The 22473-nt window shown below is 52.7% G+C and overlaps 1 protein-coding gene across 1 annotated transcript; it reads right to left on the bottom strand.

The window, feature by feature from the left end:
• Positions 1–1416: 1416 nt before the first annotated feature.
• LOC138369101 (uncharacterized) lies at positions 1417–22473 on the bottom strand. The gene is made up of 3 exons (XM_069332035.1): positions 22268–22473; positions 17248–17935; positions 1417–2241 (listed from the first exon to the last, which is right to left on the bottom strand). The coding sequence occupies exons 1-3, from the start codon at positions 22471–22473 to the stop codon at positions 1417–1419; spliced, it is 1719 nt and encodes a 572-aa protein (XP_069188136.1).

Here is a 22473-nt window from a genome sequence, read left to right as displayed (position 1 = left end):
GGGGTGATGGGTGCTGGGGTGATGGGTGCTGGGGTGATGGGTGCTGGGGTGCTGGGTGCTGGGGTGATGGGTGCTGGGGTGATGGGTGCTGGAGTACTGCACACTAAAAGAGTTATGGATGCTATATAAAGAGTACTGCATGTAGGAGTACTGGATGCTGGCAAACGAGGACACAGGAAGCTGAGACAAGGACAACAAGAACACAGGAAGCTGAGACAAGGACAACAAGGACACAGGAAGCTGAGACAAGGACAACAAGGACACAGGAAGCTGAGACAAGGACAACAAGGACACAGGAAGCTGAGACAAGGACAACAAGGACACAGGAAGCTGAGACAAGGACAACAAGGACACAGGAAGCAGCTGAGACAAGGACAACAAGGACACAGGAAGCTGAGACAAGGACAACAAGGACACAGGAAGCTGAGACAAGGACAACAAGGACACAGGAAGCTGAGACAAGGACAACAAGGACACAGGAAGCTGAGACAAGGACAACAAGGACACAGGAAGCAGCTGAGACAAGGACAACAAGGACACAGGAAGCTGAGACAAGGACAACAAGGACACAGGAAGCTGAGACAAGGACGCTGGAAGAGGGAGTGGGAGAGGAGAGTGGGTTGGGAACACTTTCTCAGGCTCCGGGTCGAGGGAGGTCGCCTGTGCTTCCTTCCCATCACCCCCTTCACTCTCCCGCACCCCCTTCACTCTCCCGTCACCCCCTTCACTCTCCCGTCACCCCCTTCACTCTCCCGTCACCCCTTCACTCTCCCGTCACCCCCTTCACTCTCCCGTCACCCCCTTCACTCTCCCGTCACCCCGTTCACTCTCCCGTCACCCCCTTCACTCTCCCGTCACCCCCTTCACTCTCCCGTCACCCCCTTCACTCTCCCGTCACCCCCTTCACTCTCCCGTCACCCCCTTCACTCTCCCGTCACCCCCTTCACTCTCCCGTCACCCCCTTCACTCTCCCGTCACCCCCTTCACTCTCCCGTCACCCCCTTCACTCTCCCGTCACCCCCTTCACTCTCCCGTCACCCCCTTCACTCTCCCGTCACCCCCTTCTCTCTCCCGTCACCCCCCTTCACTCTCCCGTCACCCCCCTTCACTCTCCCGTCACCCCCCTTCACTCTCCCGTCACCCCCTTCACTCTCCCGTCACCCCCTTCACTCTCCCGTCACCCCCTTCACTCTCCCGTCACCCCCTTCACTCTCCCGTCACCCCCTTCACTCTCCCGTCACCCCCTTCACTCTCCCGTCACCCCCTTCACTCTACCGTCACCCCCTTCACTCTCCCGTCACCCCCCTTCACTCTCCCGTCACCCCCTTCACTCTCCCGTCACGCAGGAAGACGTTTCTATCCCACTTTGTACACCTGCACGTGTAGACCAATAGGCCTATATCACACACCTAGAGTTCAACACCTGGTGTCAGCCCATAGGCCTATGTAACACAGCAAGAGGTCATCAGGTGGGCCTGGGTCATCATGTGGGCCTGGGTTATCAGGTGGGCCTGGGTCATCAGGTGGGCCTGGGTCATCAGGTGGGCCTGGGTCAATATGTGGGCCTGGGTCATCAGGTGGGCCTGGGTCATCAGGTGGGCCTGGGTCATCAGGTGGGCCTGGGTCATCAGGTGGGCCTGGGTCAATATGTGGGCCTGGGTCAATATGTGGGCCTGGGTCATCAGGTGGGCCTGGGTCATCAGGTGGGCCTGGGTCATCAGGTGGGCCTGGGTCATCAGGTGGGCCTGGGTCATCAGGTGGGCCTGGGTCATCAGGTGGGCCTGGGTCATCAGGTGGGCCTGGGTCATCAGGTGGGCCTGGGTCATCAGGTGGGCCTGGGTCATCAGGTGGGCCTGGGTCATCAGGTGGGCCTGGGTCATCAGGTGGGCCTGGGTCATCAGGTGGGCCTGGGTCATCAGGTGGGCCTGGGTCATCAGGTGGGCCTGGGTCATCAGGTGGGCCTGGGTCATCAGGTGGGCCTGGGTCATCAGGTGGGCCTGGGTCATCAGGTGGGCCTGGGTCATCAGGTGGGCCTGGGTCATCAGGTGGGCCTGGGTCATCAGGTGGGCCTGGGTCATCAGGTGGGCCTGGGTCATCAGGTGGGCCTGGGTCATCAGGTGGGCCTGGGTCATCAGGTGGGCCTGGGTCATCAGGTGGGCCTGGGTCATCAGGTGGGCCTGGGTCATCAGGTGGGCCTGGGTCATCAGGTGGGCCTGGGTCATCAGGTGGGCCTGGGTACAGCTGGAGAAAGACTGACGACCTCACGAATTTCTTGTATTTTATTCATGTATTATGCACCCCATACCTATCCCGAGGGCGGTGGTGGACCCCATACCTATCCCGAGGGCGGTGGTGGACCCCATACCTATCCCGAGGGCGGTGGTGGACCCCATACCTATCCCGAGGGCGGTGGTGGACCCCATACCTATCTCGAGGGCGGTGGTGGACCCCATACCTATCCCGAGGGACGGTGGTGGACCCCATACCTATCCCGAGGGACGGTGGTGGACCCCATACCTATCCCGTGGGTGGTGGTGGTAAGGGTTATAGAGGCACATAATAGGTTCAGGAACGGAACCTCACAGTAAATATATCTGAACTAGTAACAACCTTGTGAAGATAGCGACATAATTTTAATAAACATATCAAGAGTCTTTTATTGTTATGTCAGAAGTGATTGAAGAAGTGGCCCACAAGCGCCTCTATACAAGGCAGTTTACATCTACGGTGAGTCAGTTTACACAGTTACTAATCCTGCTCCACACCCACCCAACTGGGCGGCACTTAGGCGGGTGTGGCCTGGGGGGGTGTCGTTGGTGTGGCCTGGGGGAGGCCGCTGGATGTGGCCTGGGGGAGGCCGCTGGTGTGGCCTTGGGGAGGCCGTTAGTGTGGCCTGGGGAGGCCGTTGATGTGGCCTGGGGGAGGCCGCTGGTGTGGCCTGGGGGGAGGCCGCTGGTGTGGCCTGAGGGGAGGCCGTTAGTGTGGCCTGGGGGAGGCCGTTGGTGTGGCCTGGGGGAGGCCGCTGGTGTGGCCTGGGGGAGGCCGCTGGTGTGGCCTGGGGGGAGGCCGCTGGTGTGGCCTGAGGGGAGGCCGCTGGTGTGGCCTGGGGGAGGCCGCTGGTGTGGCCTGGGGGAGGCCGCTGGTGTGGCCTGAGGGAGGCCGCTGGTGTGGCCTGGGGGAGGCCGCTGGTGTGGCCTGGGGGAGGCCGTTAGTGTGGCCTAGGGGGAGGCCGTTAGTGTGGCCTGGGGGAGGCCGTTAGTGTGGCCTGGGGGAGGTCGTTAGGTGTGGCCTGGGGGAGGTCCGTTGGTGTGGCCTGGGGGGAGGCCGTTGGTGTGGCCTGGGGGAGGCCACTGGTGTGGCCTGGGGTGAGGCCGCTGGTGTGGCCTGGGGTGAGGCCGCTGGTGTGGCCTGGGGGAGGCCGCTGGTGTGGCCTGGGGGAGGCCGTTAGTGTGGCCTGGGGGAGGTCGTTGGTGTGGCCTGGGGGAGGCCGCTGGTGTGGCCTGGGGGAGGCCACTGGTGTGGCCTGGGGTGAGGCCGCTGGTGTGGCCTGGGGTGAGGCCGCTGGTGTGGCCTGGGGGAGGCCGCTGGTGTGGCCTGGGGGAGGCCGCTGGTGTGGCCTGGGGGAGGCCGTTAGTGTGGCCTGGGGGAGGCCGTTAGTGTGGCCTAGGGGAGGTCGTTGGTGTGGCCTGGGAGGAAGGCCGCTGGTGTGGCCTGGGGGAGGCCACTGGTGTGGCCTGGGGTGAGGCCGCTGGTGTGGCCTTGGGTGAGGCCGCTGGTGTGGCCTGGGGGATGCCGCTGGTGTGGCCTGGGGGGAGGCCGCTGGTGTGGCCTGGGGGAGGCCGCTGGTGTGGCCTGGGGGAGGCCGCTTAGTGTGGCCTGGGGAGAGGCCGCTTAGTGTGGCCTGGGGGGAGGCCGCTGGTGTGGCCTGGGGGAGGCCGCTGGTGTGGCCTGGGGGGAGGCCGCTGGTGTGGCCTGGGGGAGGCCGCTGGTGTGGCCTGGGGGAGGCCGCTGGTGTGGCCTGGGGGAGGCCGCTGGTGTGGCCTGGGGGAGGCCGCTGGTGTGGCCTGGGGGGAGGCCGCTGGTGTGGCCTGGGGGAGGCCGCTGGTGTGGCCTGTGGGAGGCCGCTGGTGTGGCCTGGGGGAAGCCGCTGGTGTGGCCTGGGGGAGGCCGTTAGTGTGGCCTGGGGGAGGCCGTTAGTGTGGCCTGGGGGAGGCCGCGGATGTGGCCTGGGGGAGGCCGTTAGTGTGGCCTGGGGGAGGCCGTTAGTGTGGCCTGGGGGAGGCCGCGGGTGTGGCCTGGGGGAGGCCGTTAGTGTGGCCTGGGAGAGGCCGTTAGTGTGGCCTTGGGGAGGCCGTTAGTGTGGCCTGGAGGGAGGCCGTTAGTGTGGCCTGGGGGGAGGCCGCTGGTGTGGCCTGGGGGAGGCCGCTGGTGTGGCCTGGGGGAGGCCGCTGGTGTGGCCTGGGGAGGCCGCTGGTGTGGCCTGGGGGAGGCCTGTTAGTGTGGCCTGGGGGAGTCCGTTAGTGTGGCCTGGGGGAGGCCGTTAGTGTGGCCTTGGGGAGGCCGTTAGTGTGGCCTTTGGGAGGCCGTTAGTGTGGCCTGGGGGAGGACCGTTAGTGTGGCCTGGGGGAGGCCATTAGTGTGGCCTGGGGGAGGCCGTTAGTGTGGCCTGGGGGAGGCCGTTAGTGTGGCCTGGGGGAGGGCGTTAGTGTGGCCTGGGGGAGGCCGTTAGTGTGGCCTTGGGGAGGCCGTTAGTGTGGCCTGGGGGAGGCCGTTAGTGTGGCCTGGGGGAGGCCGTTAGTGTGGCCTGGGGGAGGCCGTTAGTGTGGCCTGGGGGAGGCCGTTAGTGTGGCCTGGGGGAGGCCGTTAGTGTGGCCTGGGGGAGGTCGCTGGATCACCTATACTTGCCCCTCCCCCCTCCCCTTTCCCTTCCCCCACATCACCCTACACTATAAACCTCCGCCCCCCTCCCCCATCAATTGATCTTTACCTGCTACACCTCCACACCTGCCCACACCTCCCTCCACCTCTCGCATCTCTCCACACACCTGCCCACACACCTGTCGTCGCCTGTGACCTCGCCCCGGCTGCCATCTGAACAGAGAACGCCTAAATAGAGTTCACCACCCTCCTGGTGGCCAGGCACGCCCACGCCCACGCTACGGGCGGAGTCCAGCAGGGAGGAGTCGACCTAGGAGGCTGCGGGTGTGTGGGAGATGGTGGTGGGGAGGGCAGGCTGTTGTTGGTGTGGTGGGGAGGGCAGGCTGTTGTTGGTGTGGTGGGGAGGGGGAGGGGGAGGCTGTTGTTGGTGTGGTGGGGAGGGCAGGCTGTTGTTGGTGTGGTGGGGAGGGCAGGCTGTTGTTGGTGTGGTGGGGAGGGCAGGCTGTTGTTGGTGTGGTGGGGAGGGGGAGGCTGTTGTTGGTGTGGTGGGGAGGGCAGGCTGTTGTTGGTGTGGTGGGGAGGGCAGGCTGTTGTTGGTGTGGTGGGGAGGGCAGGCTGTTGTTGGTGTGGTGGGGAGGGGGAGGCTGTTGTTGGTGTGGTGGGGAGGGCAGGCTGTTGTTGGTGTGGTGGGGAGGGGGAGGCTGTTGTTGGTGTGGTGGGGAGGGCAGGCTGTTGTTGGTGTGGTGGGGAGGGCAGGCTGTTGTTGGTGTGGTGGGGAGGGCAGGCTGTTGTTGGTGTGGTGGGGAGGGGGAGGCTGTTGTTGGTGTGGTGGGGAGGGCAGGCTGTTGTTGGTGTGGTGGGGAGGGGGAGGCTGTTGTTGGTGTGGTGGGGAGGGCAGGCTGTTGTTGGTGTGGTGGGGAGGGCAGGCTGTTGTTGGTGTGGTTGGGAGGGCAGGCTGTTGTTGGTGTGGTGGGGAGGGCAGGCTGTTGTTGGTGTGGTGGGGAGGGCAGGCTGTTGTTGGTGTGGTGGGGAGGGGGAGGCTGTTGTTGGTGTGGTGGGGAGGGCAGGCTGTTGTTGGTGTGGTGGGGAGGGCAGGCTGTTGTTGGTGTGGTGGGGAGGGCAGGCTGTTGTTGGTGTGGTGGGGAGGGCAGGCTGTTGTTGGTGTGGTGGGGAGGGCAGGCTGTTGTTGGTGTGGTGGGGAGGGCAGGCTGTTGTTGGTGTGGTGGGGAGGGGGAGGCTGTTGTTGGTGTGGTGGGGGAGGGCAGGCTGTTGTTGGTGTGGTGGGGAGGGCAGGCTGTTGTTGGTGGGGAGGGGAGGGGGAGGGCAGGCTGTTGTTGGTGTGGTGGTGAGGGCAGGCTGTTGTTGGTGTGGTGGGGAGGGGAGGGGGAGGGCAGGCTGTTGTTGGTGTGGTGGTGAGGGCAGGCTGTTGTTGGTGTGGTGGGGAGGGCAGGCTGTTGTTGGTGTGGTGGGGAGGGCAGGCTGTTGTTGGTGTGGTGGGGAGGGCAGGCTGTTGTTGGTGTGGTGGGGAGGGCAGGCTGTTGTTGGTGTGGTGGGGAGGGCAGGCTGTTGTTGGTGTGGTGGGGAGGGCAGGCTGTTGTTGGTGTGGTGGGGAGGGCAGGCTGTTGTTGGTGTGGTGGGGAGGGGGAGGCTGTTGTTGGTGTGGTGGGGAGGGGGAGGGCAGGCAGTTGTTGGTGTGGTGGGGAGGGCAGGCTGTTGTTGGTGTGGTGGGGAGGGGGAGGCTGTTGTTGGTGTGGTGGGGAGGGCAGGCTGTTGTTGGTGTGGTGGGGAGGGCAGGCTGTTGTTGGTGTGGTGGGGAGGGCAGGCTGTTGTTGGTGTGGTGGGGAGGGCAGGCTGTTGTTGGTGTGGTGGGGAGGGCAGGCTGTTGTTGGTGTGGTGGGGAGGGCAGGCTGTTGTTGGTGTGGTGGGGAGGGCAGGCTGTTGTTGGTGTGGTGGGGAGGGGGAGGGCAGGCTGTTGTTGGTGTGGTGGGGAGGGGGAGGGGGAGGCTGTTGTTGGTGTGGTGGGGAGGGGAGGGGCAGGCTGTTGTTGGTGTGGTGGGGAGGGCAGGCTGTTGTTGGTGTGGTGGGGAGGGCAGGCTGTTGTTGGTGTGGTGGGGAGGGGGAGGGCAGGCTGTTGTTGGTGTGGTGGGGAGGGGGAGATTAACAATTGCGTTAATTAACGCCTTAACAATCTTTTTCAGTCCTTATTAACCAACAGCAGCAACCTTCACACCTACTGGATGGGGTTGTGGGAGTTCTTCTACTCCCCATGCCCGACCTGAGGCCAGGCTTGACAATGTGTACCTTATGCTCAGGGGCAATATAGGTCACTTTAGGTACCCAAGCAAGGCCCAATATTGCAGAAGTCGTTTGAAGAATTATCAACACATGTATATGTCATTCAACAAAATTACCATTAATTATAATGATAATTTTATAGATAATTAATGATCACTACACACATGTAATGATGGCCGTGTGGTTGGATCATTACAGTTGTAACTTTGAAGTGATCATTACTTTGTGATATTCTCATATTTGTCTTAGATTTTAACCGCACTTATAAAATATGTTAATGTTTTGCAGTATTTACTTGAAGTGTCCAAACACTTACAAATAGTGGAACACTCTGTTGCACTGGTATTGCAACGGTAATGATGCCAGAGCTGGCACACCTGGGAGAGTGGCCGGCTGAGCATGAGAGCATCACCAGGTAGACCAACACACCAGGTAGACTAGCACACCAGGTAGACCAACACACCAGGTAGACCAGTGTGGTAAGCACGCCCCCCCCCCCCCTGGTATATTTAGCTGGACCCACTGCCTCAACATTCACTGCAAAGCCCCACTCTTACTCACCCCACACACACACACACACACACACACACACACACACACACACACACACACAGCGCGCGCGCGCGCGCGCACGCACGCACGCACACAAACACACTTGAGAATTTCCCAGTTGCTGGAAGAAGGCAAATGTCGTACCGATTTTCAAGAAAGGGGATAGGGAAGAGGCTCTTAACTGTATCACTGACAAGCATCCTCTGTAAAATACTTGAAAGAATAATTAGTCTAAGACTGGTTGCACACCTGGAGAACATTAGGTTTGTAAACAAACATCAACTGGAAAGGGAAATCTTGGATAACAAACCTTTTGGAAGTCTATGATAAAATAGCGAAGGTAGGACAGAGAAGGTTGGGTAGACTGCATATTACTGGACTGCCAAAAAGCCTTTGATACAGTACCGCACATGAGACTACTATTCAAACTTGAGAGGCAGGCAGGAGTAAGCGGAAAGACCCTAGCATGAGTAAGGAACTACCTAACAGGAAGGAGCCAGAGAGTTACGGTAAGGGGCGAGAAGTCGGACTGGCGAACAGTAACGAGTGGAGTACCTCAAGGATCGGTGCTGGGACCAGTTCTATTTCTAATATACGTTAACGTTATGTTCACAGGAGTAGAGTCCTACATGTCGATGTTCGCGGATGACGCAAAATTAATGAGAAGAGTTGTGACAGATGAGGATTGCAGGATCCTCCAAGAGGACTTGAACAGGTTGCAGAGATGGTCAGAGAAATGGCTATTGGAGCTCAACACGATCAAATGTAAAGTTATGGAAATGCGATTAGGTGATAGGAGACCAAAGGGACAGTACACAATGAAGGGGAACTGCCTACCCGTGACGATTCGAGAAAGAGACCTGGGAGTGGACGTAACATCTAACCTGACTCCTGAGGCACATATAAATAGGATAACGACAGCAGCGTACTCTACATTTGGCAAAAGTTAGAACGTCATTCAGAAACCTAAGTAAGGAGGCATTTAGGGCACTTTGCACTGCCTACGTGAGGCCAGTCTTGGAGTATGCCCCATCATGGAGTCCCCACCTGAAGAAACACATAAGGAAACTGGAAAAAGTTCAGAAGTTTGCGACGAGGCTTGTCCCAGACTTACGGGGGATGGGATATGAAGAGCGCCTGAAGGAACCGAGACTTACGACACTAGAAAAAGGAAGGGAGAAGGGATAGGAACGTATAAAATACTCCGGGGAATTGACAGAGTGGAAATAGATGAAATGTTCACACGGAATACTAACAGAACGAGGGGACATGGGTGTAAGCTTGAAACTCAGATGAGTTACGGAGATGTTAGGAAGTTTTCTTTTAGCGTGAGAGTAGTGGAAAAATTTAATGCACTTAAGGAGCAGGTTGTGGAAGCAAACTCTATTCATAACTTTAAAACTAGGTATGATAGGGAAATAGGACCGGAGTCATTGCTGTAAACAACCGATGGATCGAAAAGTGGGATCCAAGAGTCAATGCTCGATCCTGCAGGCACAAATAAGTGAGTAGAAATAGGCGAATGCACACACACACACATACTCACACACACACACACACACACACACACACAAACTGTTTAACACTGGTGGAACACGAACAAGGGGACACAGGTGGAAACTGAGTACCCAAATGAGCCACAGAGACATTAGAAAGAACTTTTTCAGTGTCAGAGTAGTTAACAGGTGGAATGCATTTGGCAGTGATGTGGTGGAGGCTGACTCCATACACAGTTTCAAATGTAAATATGATAGAGCCCAATAGGCTCAGGAATCTGTACACCAGTTGATTGACGGTTGAGAGACAATCAATTGACGGTGTGCGAGTACAGGTAGGGGAGTACACACGCATTAGCGTGTGGTGGTAAATACTGGCCTCCTAGTAAATGGAGGCCTGGTATATGTGATGGTGTATTGTACTCACCTAGTTGTCCTTGCGGGGGTTGAGCTCTGGCTCTTTGGTCCCGCCTCTCAACTGTCAATTCAACTGATGTACAGATTCCTGAGCCTTCTGGGCTCTATCATATCTACATTTGAAACTGTGTATGGAGTGTACCTCCACCACATCACTGCCTAATGCATTCCATCCGTTGCACAATGGTAGATGTAGATGTCCATATTGGTAGATGACCTGGTGGTAGATTATGCCCTGGTGGTAGACTCATCCCACCTGACACCATCAACCCGACACCTCTACCAATTGCGGCTCACACCCGTGTGGCGCCAGCCATACACCCGCGTGGCACCAGCCATACACCCGCGTGGCACCAGCCATACACCCGCGTGGCACCAGCCATACACCCGCGCGGCACCAGCCATACACCCGCGCGGCACCAGCCATACACCCGCGCGGCACCAGCCATACACCCGCGCGGCAGCGAGCCATTACACCCGTGCGGCACCAGCCATACACCCGCGTGGCACCAGCCATACACCCGCGTGGCACCAGCCATACACCCGCGCGGCGCCAGAGGGTCACACACACGCCACCAAGGTAACAAGTCACTAGAGATGTAAACAGCATACATCCTGAGTGCCAGAAGAATGACACTTGGTGCCAGGAGAGCGGCAGACGCTGGCACCTTTGTTGTGGTGTCATTACATTGATTGCCGGACGGCAGGTGAGGTACCAGCGAGGTGGCACTTGGCCCTCAGATGACGTGCCAATGGGGTGGCACTCAGGTGAGCAGCCAAGTGTCCTTAACTTTTTTTTTGGGGGGGGGGGAATTTCTGGGATTCATGGTGCGTTTTGTTCGTCGGGGGCGGAGGTGGAGGGGCGGAGGTAGAGGGGGTGGAGGGGGCGGAGGTGGAGGGGGCGGAGGTGGCGGGGGCGGAGAGGGTGGAGGTGGGCGGAGGTGGAGGGGGCGGAGGTGGAGGGGGCGGAGGTGGCGGAGGTGGAGGGGGCGGAGGCGGAGGTGGCGGAGGTGGAGGGGGCGGAGGTGGAGAGGGTGGAGGAGGAAGGAGTGGAGAGTGTTATGGTGGTGAAAGAGGAGGGCGGGGGGGGAGGTGGTCTGTAGTTCAGCCAACTAGTGTCCCAGCCTCAGTGTCATATTTCGAAACCATTTTCTTATCTACCAATTTATAAGCATGTTAATCATTATCCCAGGATGATAGGTGTTTCGCATAATGAATAATGGAGATGAGACGCTCTCAATAATATATTCTATTCTATTTATATGAGTATGAAAATCTCCAACTTTACCCGTCGAGAATACACAAGTCTTAAGTACCCAGACTTGTCTGGTCTTAAGCACCCAGTTCTCTCCTGAAGAGTACTAGAACTACAAAACGAGGAACTTAAACATATTTTCTTACTATTATATTGATAATGAATGTGAATAAGTATAATTCTACTCGGAAATAAACTCATTTTTAAACTTAATACGTGTTGTGTGTAACGCCATAAGAAGTCGACGATGTGAGCTCAGGTCGTCGACTTCCTTTATCGTCATCTTCCATATATTTTCGCCTTATTTCGTTATTTTCACTTTGTAGCTTCTCCGGCGCTCATTGTAGAGGTGATGAAGTACTAACAAGAATGTAATATCATCGGTCATATCTGATGCTATTGTTAATCCAACATATTGAATATTTTCAATCTTTCGTATGTTAAATCCTCTATTGGTATCATCTATATAAAAAAAATGTAAATGTTCGTTTGTTCTAAATCACTAATCTCCAAAAGTTCTTCACCGATTGCTTTGAAATTTTCATACAACGTTGCACTCGGATCCGAGCGGGTTTTTATATACATACTCTATTGATGTCACGTCTGTGACGGGAAAAAACATGTTTTTTGGAAAAACAGCGCCATCTGTTGGACGTAAGAGCAACACACGCTGTACTAAATATGTTACGATTCCATTTCAATGTTTCCGATTGCAGTGATAAATAAAATTTTCATAGATTTCGTTTTATTTTAATTTTGATTTAATTATTTTGTGTGACATTGCGTTGGGATTGAGCTGTGTTGCTTACTATACCGTTCATTTTGTAAGTTTAGTTTATTTTGTTATGTCTTCATTGTTTTTCATTTCGTTTTGTAACTGTTCTTCTCATTTTTCAGTGATGGGAACATCAGATCATTTGATGTTCCCATTTTTCTGATAGGCGCCTCACATCTTTTGGGAACGCATCAGATGAAGGAATGGGGAAAGATGGGGAGGACAAGGGGATGGGAATGGGAGATGGTGGGGGAGACGAGGGGACGGGGAAGGGGGAAGTGGTGGGGAGGACAGGGGGACAGGGGAGTGGGGGATGGTGGGGACGAGGGGATGGGGGAGTGGAGAATGGTGGGGAGGACAAGAGGACAGGGGATGGTGGGGAGTAAGAGGGGGAGGGGGGAATAATGGGGAGGACAAGGGAGTGGGGAATGATGGTGGAGGACGAGGGGACGGGGAAGTGGGGGATAGTTATATACTAGCTGTACCCGAGCACGCGTTGCTGTAGCTCAGCAATGCGCATGTGTTGTTGAGCCACAGCAACGCGTTGCCGGGTACAGCTGGTATATCTATATAAATGGATATGTCTGTTAGTTCAAGGCTAGACGCTTGGGGCTACCCTCACCAAACTTTGCAGGGTGACTGGTGGTGGTTCGGAAATGGTCATAAGCGAGTTGGGGTCGTCTCCATGCCCCCACAACCCGCCGAGCAATGCCGGATATCCCCTCTATAATGTGTGTGTATATGCATATAACCACACCTATAAGAGATAATGCCTGTCCAAATGTTTGGGGCCCAGACGCGTTGGGCTAGCCCCACCCAAATTTGCAGGAAGGGAAACGGGGAGGTGTTAACCTTAACCCTGCACCTAGTCTTCCCTACATCAGTACGCCTGAGAGGGAGTCCGCTCCCACTAAACACTGAGGCACAAGAAAACCTGTGTCTCTCTCTCTGCTGGACATTGCCTCTAAACTTCCACCCACAAAAGGACTGGAAAAGGAGCCCGAGCCTATGGATGCATACAAGAATGTTATTATTTTCTCTTTAACAAACTTTCAAGAAATTGCAAACTTATCAAATTATATCTTTCTCGTGAATAAACCAGGAAACAACTGAAAGTCAGTTGTTTCCTGACTTCTTTTCCTGGTTTTCTTTTCCTGTTTCCTTGTAGTTTCCTGAACTGAACTTTCCAATTCAGAAAGTCAGTTGTTTACAAACCAAGAAACAACTGACTTTCTCCTTCAGCTAAGTCAACCTTTTAACCCTTTACGCTTACTTAGTCCTATTTTAATTAAGGGCTTAAGGGCAAACTCCTCACGCAGGAGTGCTAGCAGAATAATTTGGGTTGGGATGATCCGTTACCAATTGAGCTGCATGACAAATGGCAGACATTGACCACGGATTTTAATAAACTCAGTGTTCTGAAATTTCCACGTAATGCTTTAGGACAGAACTTACCCATCAGATTTACACGTGTTTTGCGATGCCTCAGGCAAAGCTTATGACGCAGTAGCCTATCTAGTTAATACACAACAAATCCTTCAGCTAAACCAGGAAAAAACTGACTTGCGAAACAGGTGCCTGTACTTCCGTCATGACTCAGAGTATTCACTCCACTACACGTATCAGTGCGTGTAAGAGGAGAGGCGGGAAGAGGAAGATGTGAGGAAGCGGAGGAGACAAGAGGAGAAGAAAAGGAGGCAAGGGAACGGTAAAGAGGAGACGAGGGGAAGCAAGAAAGGAGGCAAGAAAAATGGGGAAGGAAGAGGATAAAACAATCTCCTGCTCGTTATACCACAACAGTTGGAAGGAACGGCGCAAATTACCGCTGAAGAAGCATCCGGATTACTTGCAAGTTGGATCACGTCAAAAACGTAAACAAACCCCGTATTATGAAGAGTGCGTCAAAAACGTAAACAAACCCGTATTATGAAGAGTGCGTCAAAAACGTAAACAACCCCGTATTATGAAGAGTGCGTCAAAAACGTAAACAAACCCGTATTATGAAGAGTACGTCAAAAACTGGGACGATTTATTCAACAAAATCAAAGCAGACTGCAGGAACCAGTCAATGGATAACAAAATATTCACATTAATGACAAAATAAAGAAAAAGGGCAACTTAAGGCAAAGTAAGAAGCTGCCATAACTCTGCCATAACTTCCTGAGAGCCACAGCATACAAGATTTAAGGGGGAGGAGGGTTAGCAAGGGTCTTGACATGCATATAAGCATGTGTGTGTGTGTGTATATATATATATGCCATTCTGAATGCTTTGCATCATGCAAGTATACATAACTTACTCCAAAGCTGGGTGTATTTGTAGGGTGATTGTTTTAGTATTGTTAGCAATTGTTTTTGGGGGTGTTTCGAGTGTATAGATGGCGGTGTGCTTGCGTGTATGGGATATGTCACTGTGTATGCTTGAATACACGCGTGTGCGTCCACGTATGGGGGGGGGGGGTATGAGTGCATGTATGGAGTGTGCTTGCATGTATGAAGCATGATTATATGAGTTGGATATGCTTATATGAATGGGGCATGATTGTAAATGTGGGGTATAATCGTATGGGTGGAGGCATGATTGTATATATGTGGGGCATGATTGTATGGATGGGGGCATGATTGTATGTGGGGGATATTATTGTATGGGTGGGGTATGGGTTCATACACCGGGTGTTCTAGCATGTATTGCGTATCCTTGCATACATAACATTTGCTTGTATGCATGGAGTGTACTTTCATAAATAGCGCGTGCTTGCATGAACGGGTGTGTGTTTGCATGAATGGGTGTGTGTTTGCATGAACGGGTGTGTGTTTGCATGAACGGGTGTGTGTTTGCATGAACGGGTGTGTGTTTGCATGAACGGGTGTCTGTTTGCATGAACGGGTGTCTGTTTGCATGAATGGGTGTGTGTTTGCATGAACGGGTGTGTTTGCATGAACGGGTGTGTGTTTGCATGAACGGGTGTGTGTTTGCATGAACGGGTGTGTGTTTGCATGAACGGGTGTGTGCTTGCATGAACGGGTGTGTGCTTGCATGAACGGGTGTGTGCTTGCATGAACGGGTGTGTGTTTGCATGAACGGGTGTGTGTTCGCATGAACGGGTGTGTGTTTGCATGAACGGGTGTGTGTTTGCATGAACGGGTGTGTGTTTGCATGAACGGGTGTGTGTTTGCATGAACGGGTGTGTGTTTGCATGAACGGGTGTGTGTTTGCATGAACGGGTGTCTGTTTGCATGAATGGGTGTGTGTTTGCATGAACGGGTGTGTTTGCATGAACGGGTGTGTGTTTGCATGAACGGGTGTGTGTTTGCATGAACGGGTGTGTGTTTGCATGAACGGGTGTGTGTTTGCATGAACGGGTGTGTGTTTGCATGAACGGGTGTGTGTTTGCATGAACGGGTGTCTGTTTGCATGAACGGGTGTGTGTTTGCATGAACGGGTGTGTGTTTGCATGAACGGGTGTGTGTTTGCATGAACGGGTGTGTGTTTGCATGAACGGGTGTGTGCTTGCATGAACGGGTGTGTGTTTGCATGAACGGGTGTGTGTTTGCATGAACGGGTGTGTGCTTGCATGAACGGGTGTGTGTTTGCATGAACGGGTGTGTGTTTGCATGAACGGGTGTGTGCTTGCATGAACGGGTGTGTGTTTGCATGAACGGGTGTGTGTTTGCATGAATGGGTTTGTTGCACACACGAGGATATATTAATAATACTATGCCAGCACCTAAGCTTGCAATAATGTATTGAGGGTGATCAGTTAAGGGGAGTACTCAGGGGGATGGAGGGGGCAGGTATTGGGGGGGAGAATGTGAGGTGAGGAGGGGGGGGTAACGATTTGGATCTAGTGGGGGTTAGGGGGTGGGCCTCACGATAGAGGGGGTGGGGGGGGGCAAGGGGGGTGTCACCCTACACCAAGTTGGGGCGTTTTTAGCTCAGTGGGGGCAGGGGAGGGGGGGTAAAGGGGAAGAGGGGGGAGGGCTGTTGGGGTGGTGAGGGCTAGAGAACACAGTACCCCCCTTACCCTCCCCCCCCCCCACCCCCCACGCTGCGCCGACCCAAGAATGGACACCGCCCCCCGCCCGTCTCTCTCTCTCTCTCACCTCTCACTTCTCGCACTCTCTCGAATCTCTCATTCTCTCTCTCCGTTCAAACCTTAGTCACCTCTCACACACTCACAATCACTCTCACTCACTCACTCTCACTCTCTCTCTCTCCGTCCCGTCCCAAATCCTTATGCTTCATAGTCGTAATAGCTTGGCGCTTTCCCCTGATAATTCCCTGCCTTCCCTCCCTCTCTCCATCTCTGTATCTCAAAAAATCTAACATGACAAATGTTTATATTGCAGACATTATTATTATTAACATCTTTATTGACAAAAATTAATTACAATTTGGCCTAATCTGAGTAATTCAATTAAGCCTTATTAAAGTGAGGATAATGCTGGTATTCACTGTCACACAGGACAGAGGTTCCCAAGACAATAGGTCTAAACTGTAGGCTGAAGCACATATATATCCTGGTTACGATCAACTACATATAGATTGTATACACGTTTCATTGTACGAATATGTGAATACAACTTTCTATTGTGCACTGCCCAACCCGTTCTCGCAAATTCGTAAAGTCAATATTGACTTATTAACTACGTGCATAGGTGATATACTAAACGTAATAGATACCCCTAAAAAGATTCATAGAAAACACCGACCTTACCTAACCTTGTTAGTATCTTAAGATAAGCATCTTATTGCTTCGTAATTACAATTATTACTTAACCTATACCTATTATAGGTTTGGTAATAATTGTAATTACGAAGCAATAAGATGCTTATCTTAAGATACTAACAAGGTTAGGTAAGGTCGGTGTTTTCTATGAATCTTTTTAAGGGTATCTATTATGTTAAGTATGTCACCTATGCATATATTTAATAAGTCAATATTGACTTATTAAATTTGCGAGAACGGGTTGGCACTGCCACACAAGGGCAGGGATGGTTTGTAAGAGATGCAGCTTAAAAAGAATATAAACAAATTTGTTCTTCATTCTTTAAAATTACTGACATGTATGTATGTGTGTGTGCAGGCGGCCTGGAGTATGCCAGGGTGCACAGTGTGTGGTGTGGGGCCGACATAGTCCTCCCCTCCCTGCCTGGCTACTCACGCAACCAATCCCAAGCCTCCTAAAGTGACAGTATTTATAGTAACTATTTGATGGAAAGTACCAATATGTAGTGACGGGGACTACCAGAAAGTCGGCTTTTGTATTACCAAATTTGGACAAACCCGAAACTTTTTTCCATTTTTTAACCGCCACGTGAATACAAGACCTGGCCAAACCTCACCTAACCTAACCTAACCTCACCGAACCTCACCTAACCTAACCTCACCTCTTCTAGCATTTCTAGGCCCAATATATTATGTCTTAGGCCTAACATAGCACAGATATGTGCTAGACTAGGCCTAGGAATATTTAAGTTTGGTTTTTAGCTTTATTTTGTCGGACTCATAAAATTCATAGTACAAAAAGTACTGATGATCCATCACTACATATTAGTACTTTCGACCAAATAGTTACTATAAGTACTATCATTCCAGGAGGCTGGGTTGGTGCCACAGGATCAGCAGCCTGCACTGGTAAACTCTCCAGGAGGCTGGGTTGTGCCACAGGCTCAGCAGCCTGCACTGGTAAACTCTCCAGGAGGCTGGCTTGTGCCACAGGCTCAGCAGCCTGCACTGGTAAACTCTCCAGGAGGCTGGGTTGTGCCACAGGCTCAGCAGCCTGCACTGGTAAACTCTCCAGGAGGCTGGGTTGTGCCACAGGCTCAGCAGCCTGCACTGGTAAACTCTCCAGGAGGCTGGGTTGTGCCACAGGCTCAGCAGCCTGCACTGGTAAACTCTCCAGGAGGCTGGGTTGTGCCACAGGCTCAGCAGCCTGCACTGGTAAACTCTCCAGGAGGCTGGGTTGTGCCACAGGCTCAGCAGCCTGCACTGGTAAACTCTCCAGGAGGCTGGGTTGTGCCACAGGCTCAGCAGCCTGCACTGGTAAACTCTCCAGGAGGCTGGGTTGTGCCACAGGCTCAGCAGCCTGCACTGGTAAACTCTCCAGGAGGCTGGGTTGTGCCACAGGCTCAGCAGCCTGCACTGGTAAACTCTCCAGGAGGCTGGGTTGTGCCACAGGCTCAGCAGCCTGCACTGGTAAACTCTCCAGGAGGCTGGGTTGTGCCACAGGCTCAGCAGCCTGCACTGGTAAACTCTCCAGGAGGCTGGGTTGGTGCCACAGGCTCAGCAGCCTGCACTGGTAAACTCTCCAGGAGGCTGGGTTGGTGCCACAGGCTCAGCAGCCTGCACTGGTAAACTCTCCAGGAGGCTGGGTTGATGCCACAGGCTCAGCAGCCTGCACTGGTATACTCTCCAGGAGGCTGGGTTGGAGCCACAGGCTCAGCAGCCTGCACTGGTATACTCTCCAGGAGGCTGGGTTGGGGCCACAGGCTCAGCAGCCTGCACTGGTAATCTCTCTGAGCAACACGAGGACAGCTTCAGCAACACGGGAATTAATCACTTGGATACAAAAACCCAAACACTTGTGTATTTGTGAAATTTATGTCAGGAATTTACACCAAGTCTTTCGCACTCTCCTGAGTGTTTTGTCAAGGTCTGAGTGTGAGGTGAGGTCATCTTGAGGTTATCTTGAGATGATTTCGGGGCTTAGTGTCCCCGCGGCCCGGTCCAGGAAGCAGCCCGTGACAGCTGACTAACTCCCAGGTACCTATTTACTGCTAGGTAACAGGGGCATCAGGGTGAAAGAAGCTCTGTCCATTGTTTCTCTCCGGCGCCCGGGATCGAACCCGGGACCACAGTATCACGCGGCCAGTGTTCTGTCCGCTCAGCCACCGGCTCCCTGTGAGGACGAGACTTACGTCTCAACGTCTAATTGATTAGACGTTGAGTTGTAATTGTTATAATAATTTATCCTATGTTATTATGTCTGTGAGAGGACGTTACCAGAACTTAGTTCATCAATTGATTGCAAGTGATTAACATGTGCCAGAATTAGATGAAAAAACTGTACCCAAATGGATCCGTGAGTGTCGTCGGGAGGTTGATCAGTCGTAGAGCTTAGTTAATATAAGCACCAGGACTGACCAATCCTTATAGACGATCACTGGTGCGGTGGATCACGGTACTGTGTACGTTTAGGGGTGATCCTGGACGGCATGGGTTCGAATCCTGGTCGGGTCAAATATGAATTCTTAGGTGATATATATATTATATATATAATGCTTTTGAATATGACAGAAAAGGCTAGAGCAATGATTCTAGCATGACTCTTCTCTATATTTCAAATATGTTCTTCCAAGTTAATTTCAGAAGGCCTGATGCTAAAAGATGCGTTACTTGAAGCTATAGAATTTGTAACCAAATCCACTGAGATGTGTTACTGAGCCGAGACTGGCGGGGACGGTGGGTGAGGTGGGACGGTGGGTGAGGTGGGAACTGAACACTCTGCCATGGTTCCAGGGCAGGGTACGGTGTACATAGTTGAAAAAGCTGACTGTTGATAGCTTCGTCCCTTGATTAGCTAAATGGACTATGGAGTTCAGTTCCTGAGCCGATTATGTGCCTCTGTAACCCTTTCCACCACCACCTACCCACGAGATGAGTATGGGGTGCATAATAAAGAAAGAATGTCTATGATAGTTGCACGAGTGTTTTGAGGTATAGTGTTTGGCCTATTTTTAATTATCTATTGCCGTTGAATCTGTTCATTATTTCGTTGTTGTTGGTCGGGATATCTCTGGATATCTGTGGATATCTCTGGTGATGGTTCGGTTGTAAGTTAATGTGATGTGCTCTCTAATGGTACCTTGTTTATCAGAGTGAGAAGCCTTGTAATATATATATTGTGGTCGTGCCCGTACACTAAGAGGGCTGAGACTGACAGTTCCTCAGGACACAGACAGACAGACAACATTAGTCTCTCAAAGTGTTGCTGTCGGTGGCGGAGACCTTTATCATCGGCATGTTCCTGATCTTCTTACTCTTGTAGTAAGTGGTGAGTTATATCTTCCATTTAGGGGCAATATTTCTCTCAGTTAAGTCGTTCATTATGCTCTTTGCTCCATCCTGTGAGCTATATAAAAGTAATTCATTTAGTTGAGCTTGGAAGGTTACACCAACTGCAGACGAGGAGTCACAATAACGTGACTGAAGAATGTTGACCAGACCACACACTAGAAAGTGAAGGGACGACGACGTTTCGGTCCGTCCTGGACCATTCTCAAGTCGATTGTGAGAATGGTCCAGGACGGACCGAAACGTCGTCGTCCCTTCACCTTCTAGTGTGTGGTCTGGTCAACATTACACCAACTCTTGTTAATCACTCCATCAGCAGCAGCATACGGCCGTTAACTCTCACTTTGATGACCTCGTCCACAGATTCAGTAGCGTGTCAATAATTGTTGACAAGTATCTGCCTCGCTGTCCCCAGTTGCTCGCCAACCTGCGGCCAGCAGCACCTCTGTACTCACCTAGTTGTGCATGCAGGGGTTGAGCTTTGGCTCTTTGGTCCCGCCTCTCAGCCGTCGGGTACCCGAGTTGGTGTAATCTTCCAGGCTCAACTAAGCGCACGGCTGACCACAGGCGTCAACTGCACTAAACCTTATTTCTATGTTCCTTTCCTTAGTGAAGACTGAAGTGTGTAATCTGACATTTCTTTTCAAAACTTTTACGTTTTGAGGAAAAGTAGTTCGTCTTCACTCTGTCTCGTAAGGAAATTCAGGCATGGAGTTTCGTTCGAAAGCTTCCTTAAGAAGTATTAAAGTGTTGCATGTGAGGAACCAGCAAGATGTCTTCATCCTCACGCCTTCAGCTGATGTCAGATATAGATTTCCACATCAGCTGGAACATGCTCCTCAATGGTATCTATGTAAACATTCTCAAATAGGACGCCCAAGAGAGCACCCACGACCCCACCACCAGGAGGGAACCCACGACCACACAATCTACTTGTATACGAGTGATCATCAGGCATTAGGGAAGCTGCCTCACTGGCGGGCGAACCAACATAACAGGTGCTGGGCTCATTAACTCAGGCGCCCCAGCACAGCACGGACAACATATTGTATCATAAGGTACTACTGATAAAGACAAGACCCTCATTAAACCCTCACTAGACAGTGTCAAGTACCGCATTAAACGAGAACGGAACCCTGTCAGAACCCAGCAGTCTAGCAATCAGTTCCCAGCAGAGCTTAACAGAGCCCAGCAGAGCCCAGCGTGGCTTAGTAGAGCCTCTAAGAGGCCAGAGAATACAAACAGAAACTGAAAGTGGCCACAGGATGCCAATATCTGCTTGATACCTTCTTGATGGAGTTCTGGGAGTTCTTCTACTCCCCAACCCGAGGCCAGGTTTGACTTGTGTGAGCTTGGTCCAACAGGCTGTTGCCTGGAGGGGCCCGCAGGTCCACATACCCACCACAGCCCGGTTGGTCCGGCACTTCTTGAAGAAAACTATCTAGTTTTCTCTTGAAGATGTCCACGGTTGTTCCGGCAATATTTCTTATACTCTGATGTTTATACAGTGTTCTCTAATTGTGCCTATGGCACCTCTGCTCTTCGCTGGTTCTATTCTGCATTTTCTTCCATATCGTTCACTCCAGTACGTTGTTATTTTACTGTGTAGATTAGGGACCAGACCCTCCAGTATTTTCCACATTTATATTATTTCATATCGCTCTCTTCTCCTTTCTAGTGAGTACACTTGGAGAGCTTTGAGACGAACCCAATCATTTAGGTGCTTTGATAGACAGAGACCTGCAGCATAGCGTAACAGAGACCAAAGAAAATCAGCAGAGACCAGCACAAGTCAGCGGGGGTCCCCATCGCAGATCAGCAGATAACAGAAAAAAAAGCAAGCAGTGGCTGACCAGCAGAGATCAGCGTGGCCGAGATGCTAGCAGGCAGGGGAGGAGGTGTGGGGGAAAGGGGGTGGAGGCGGCAGGTGTGGCCACACACACTCACCTGCTCCACTACACCTAACCTAGAACCGCCCCGCCCCGCTGGCCGCCAGGTGACACCGCCCGCCGTCCCCCCACCCACTTTCACTATCCCCGCCGCCCACACGTCCTCTCCTTGCCTAGTTTGGCCTCAGGGATTTTCCTGGGGAGATAGTTCCGTTTGGGTATGGCGCAGTGGTTGGTGGTGGTGGTGGTTTGAGGGAGTAGAGAATGGTGGTGGTGGAGGGAGTGATGGTGGTGGTGGAGGCAGTGATGGTGGTGGTGGAGGCAGTGATGGTGGTGGTGGAGGCAGTGATGGTGGTGGTGGAGGCAGTGATGGTGGTGGTGGAGGCAGTGATAATACTTACATACCTTATCAGTATTTACCTATCAGTGACTACGAGGGGGTGAGGTCTAGCTCTGCATGCCCCGCCTACTGGCCTTGTTGTACCTGTTGCGTTACAATTGAAATATTCTGATGCTCAAGTTCTTTATTGAATCTGGCATTAGAGCTGTGGCTGGAGGTGGCTTCCACAACTTCTTTAAGTGCATTCCACTTGTTGACTGCCTGTTCAGGGGTATTTCCTCGCGCTCCTTTACCTCATTTGCATTTCCAGCTTCCTTCCATGTCCTCTTGTCCTGCTTTCTCTTAGGCTGAAGAGACTATCCTTGTCTACCTTATCTATTTCCCTCAATATCTTGTATGTTACGATCATATCCCCTCTGTTTCTTCTATCCTCTATGGTTCTAAGATTTAGTTCCATTAGCCTATTTTCGTAGCTCAAGCCTCTTAGCTCTGGCACCAT

This window comes from Procambarus clarkii, chromosome 27 (assembly GCF_040958095.1).
Source record: "Procambarus clarkii isolate CNS0578487 chromosome 27, FALCON_Pclarkii_2.0, whole genome shotgun sequence".
In the NCBI taxonomy this organism is placed as follows: domain Eukaryota; kingdom Metazoa; phylum Arthropoda; class Malacostraca; order Decapoda; family Cambaridae; genus Procambarus; species Procambarus clarkii.
The sequence above is the reverse complement of the archived record's forward strand: the minus strand, read 5'-3'. Positions and strand labels throughout refer to the sequence as shown.

Bases quoted from the DNA above. Each gene is read 5' to 3' on its own strand.
- LOC138369101 (XM_069332035.1), bottom strand. From the start codon at position 22,473: ATGGTGCCAGAGCTAAGAGGCTTGAGCTACGAAAATAGGCTAATGGAA. The intron at 17,936-22,267 runs GTAAAGGAGCGC...GCACCAACCCAG, and splicing joins AAGCTGGAAATGCAAATGAG to CCTCCTGGAGAGTTTACCAG. The intron at 2,242-17,247 runs GTAACTATTTGG...GTCTTTCTCCAG, and splicing joins CTGGAATGATAGTACTTATA to CTGTACCCAGGCCCACCTGA.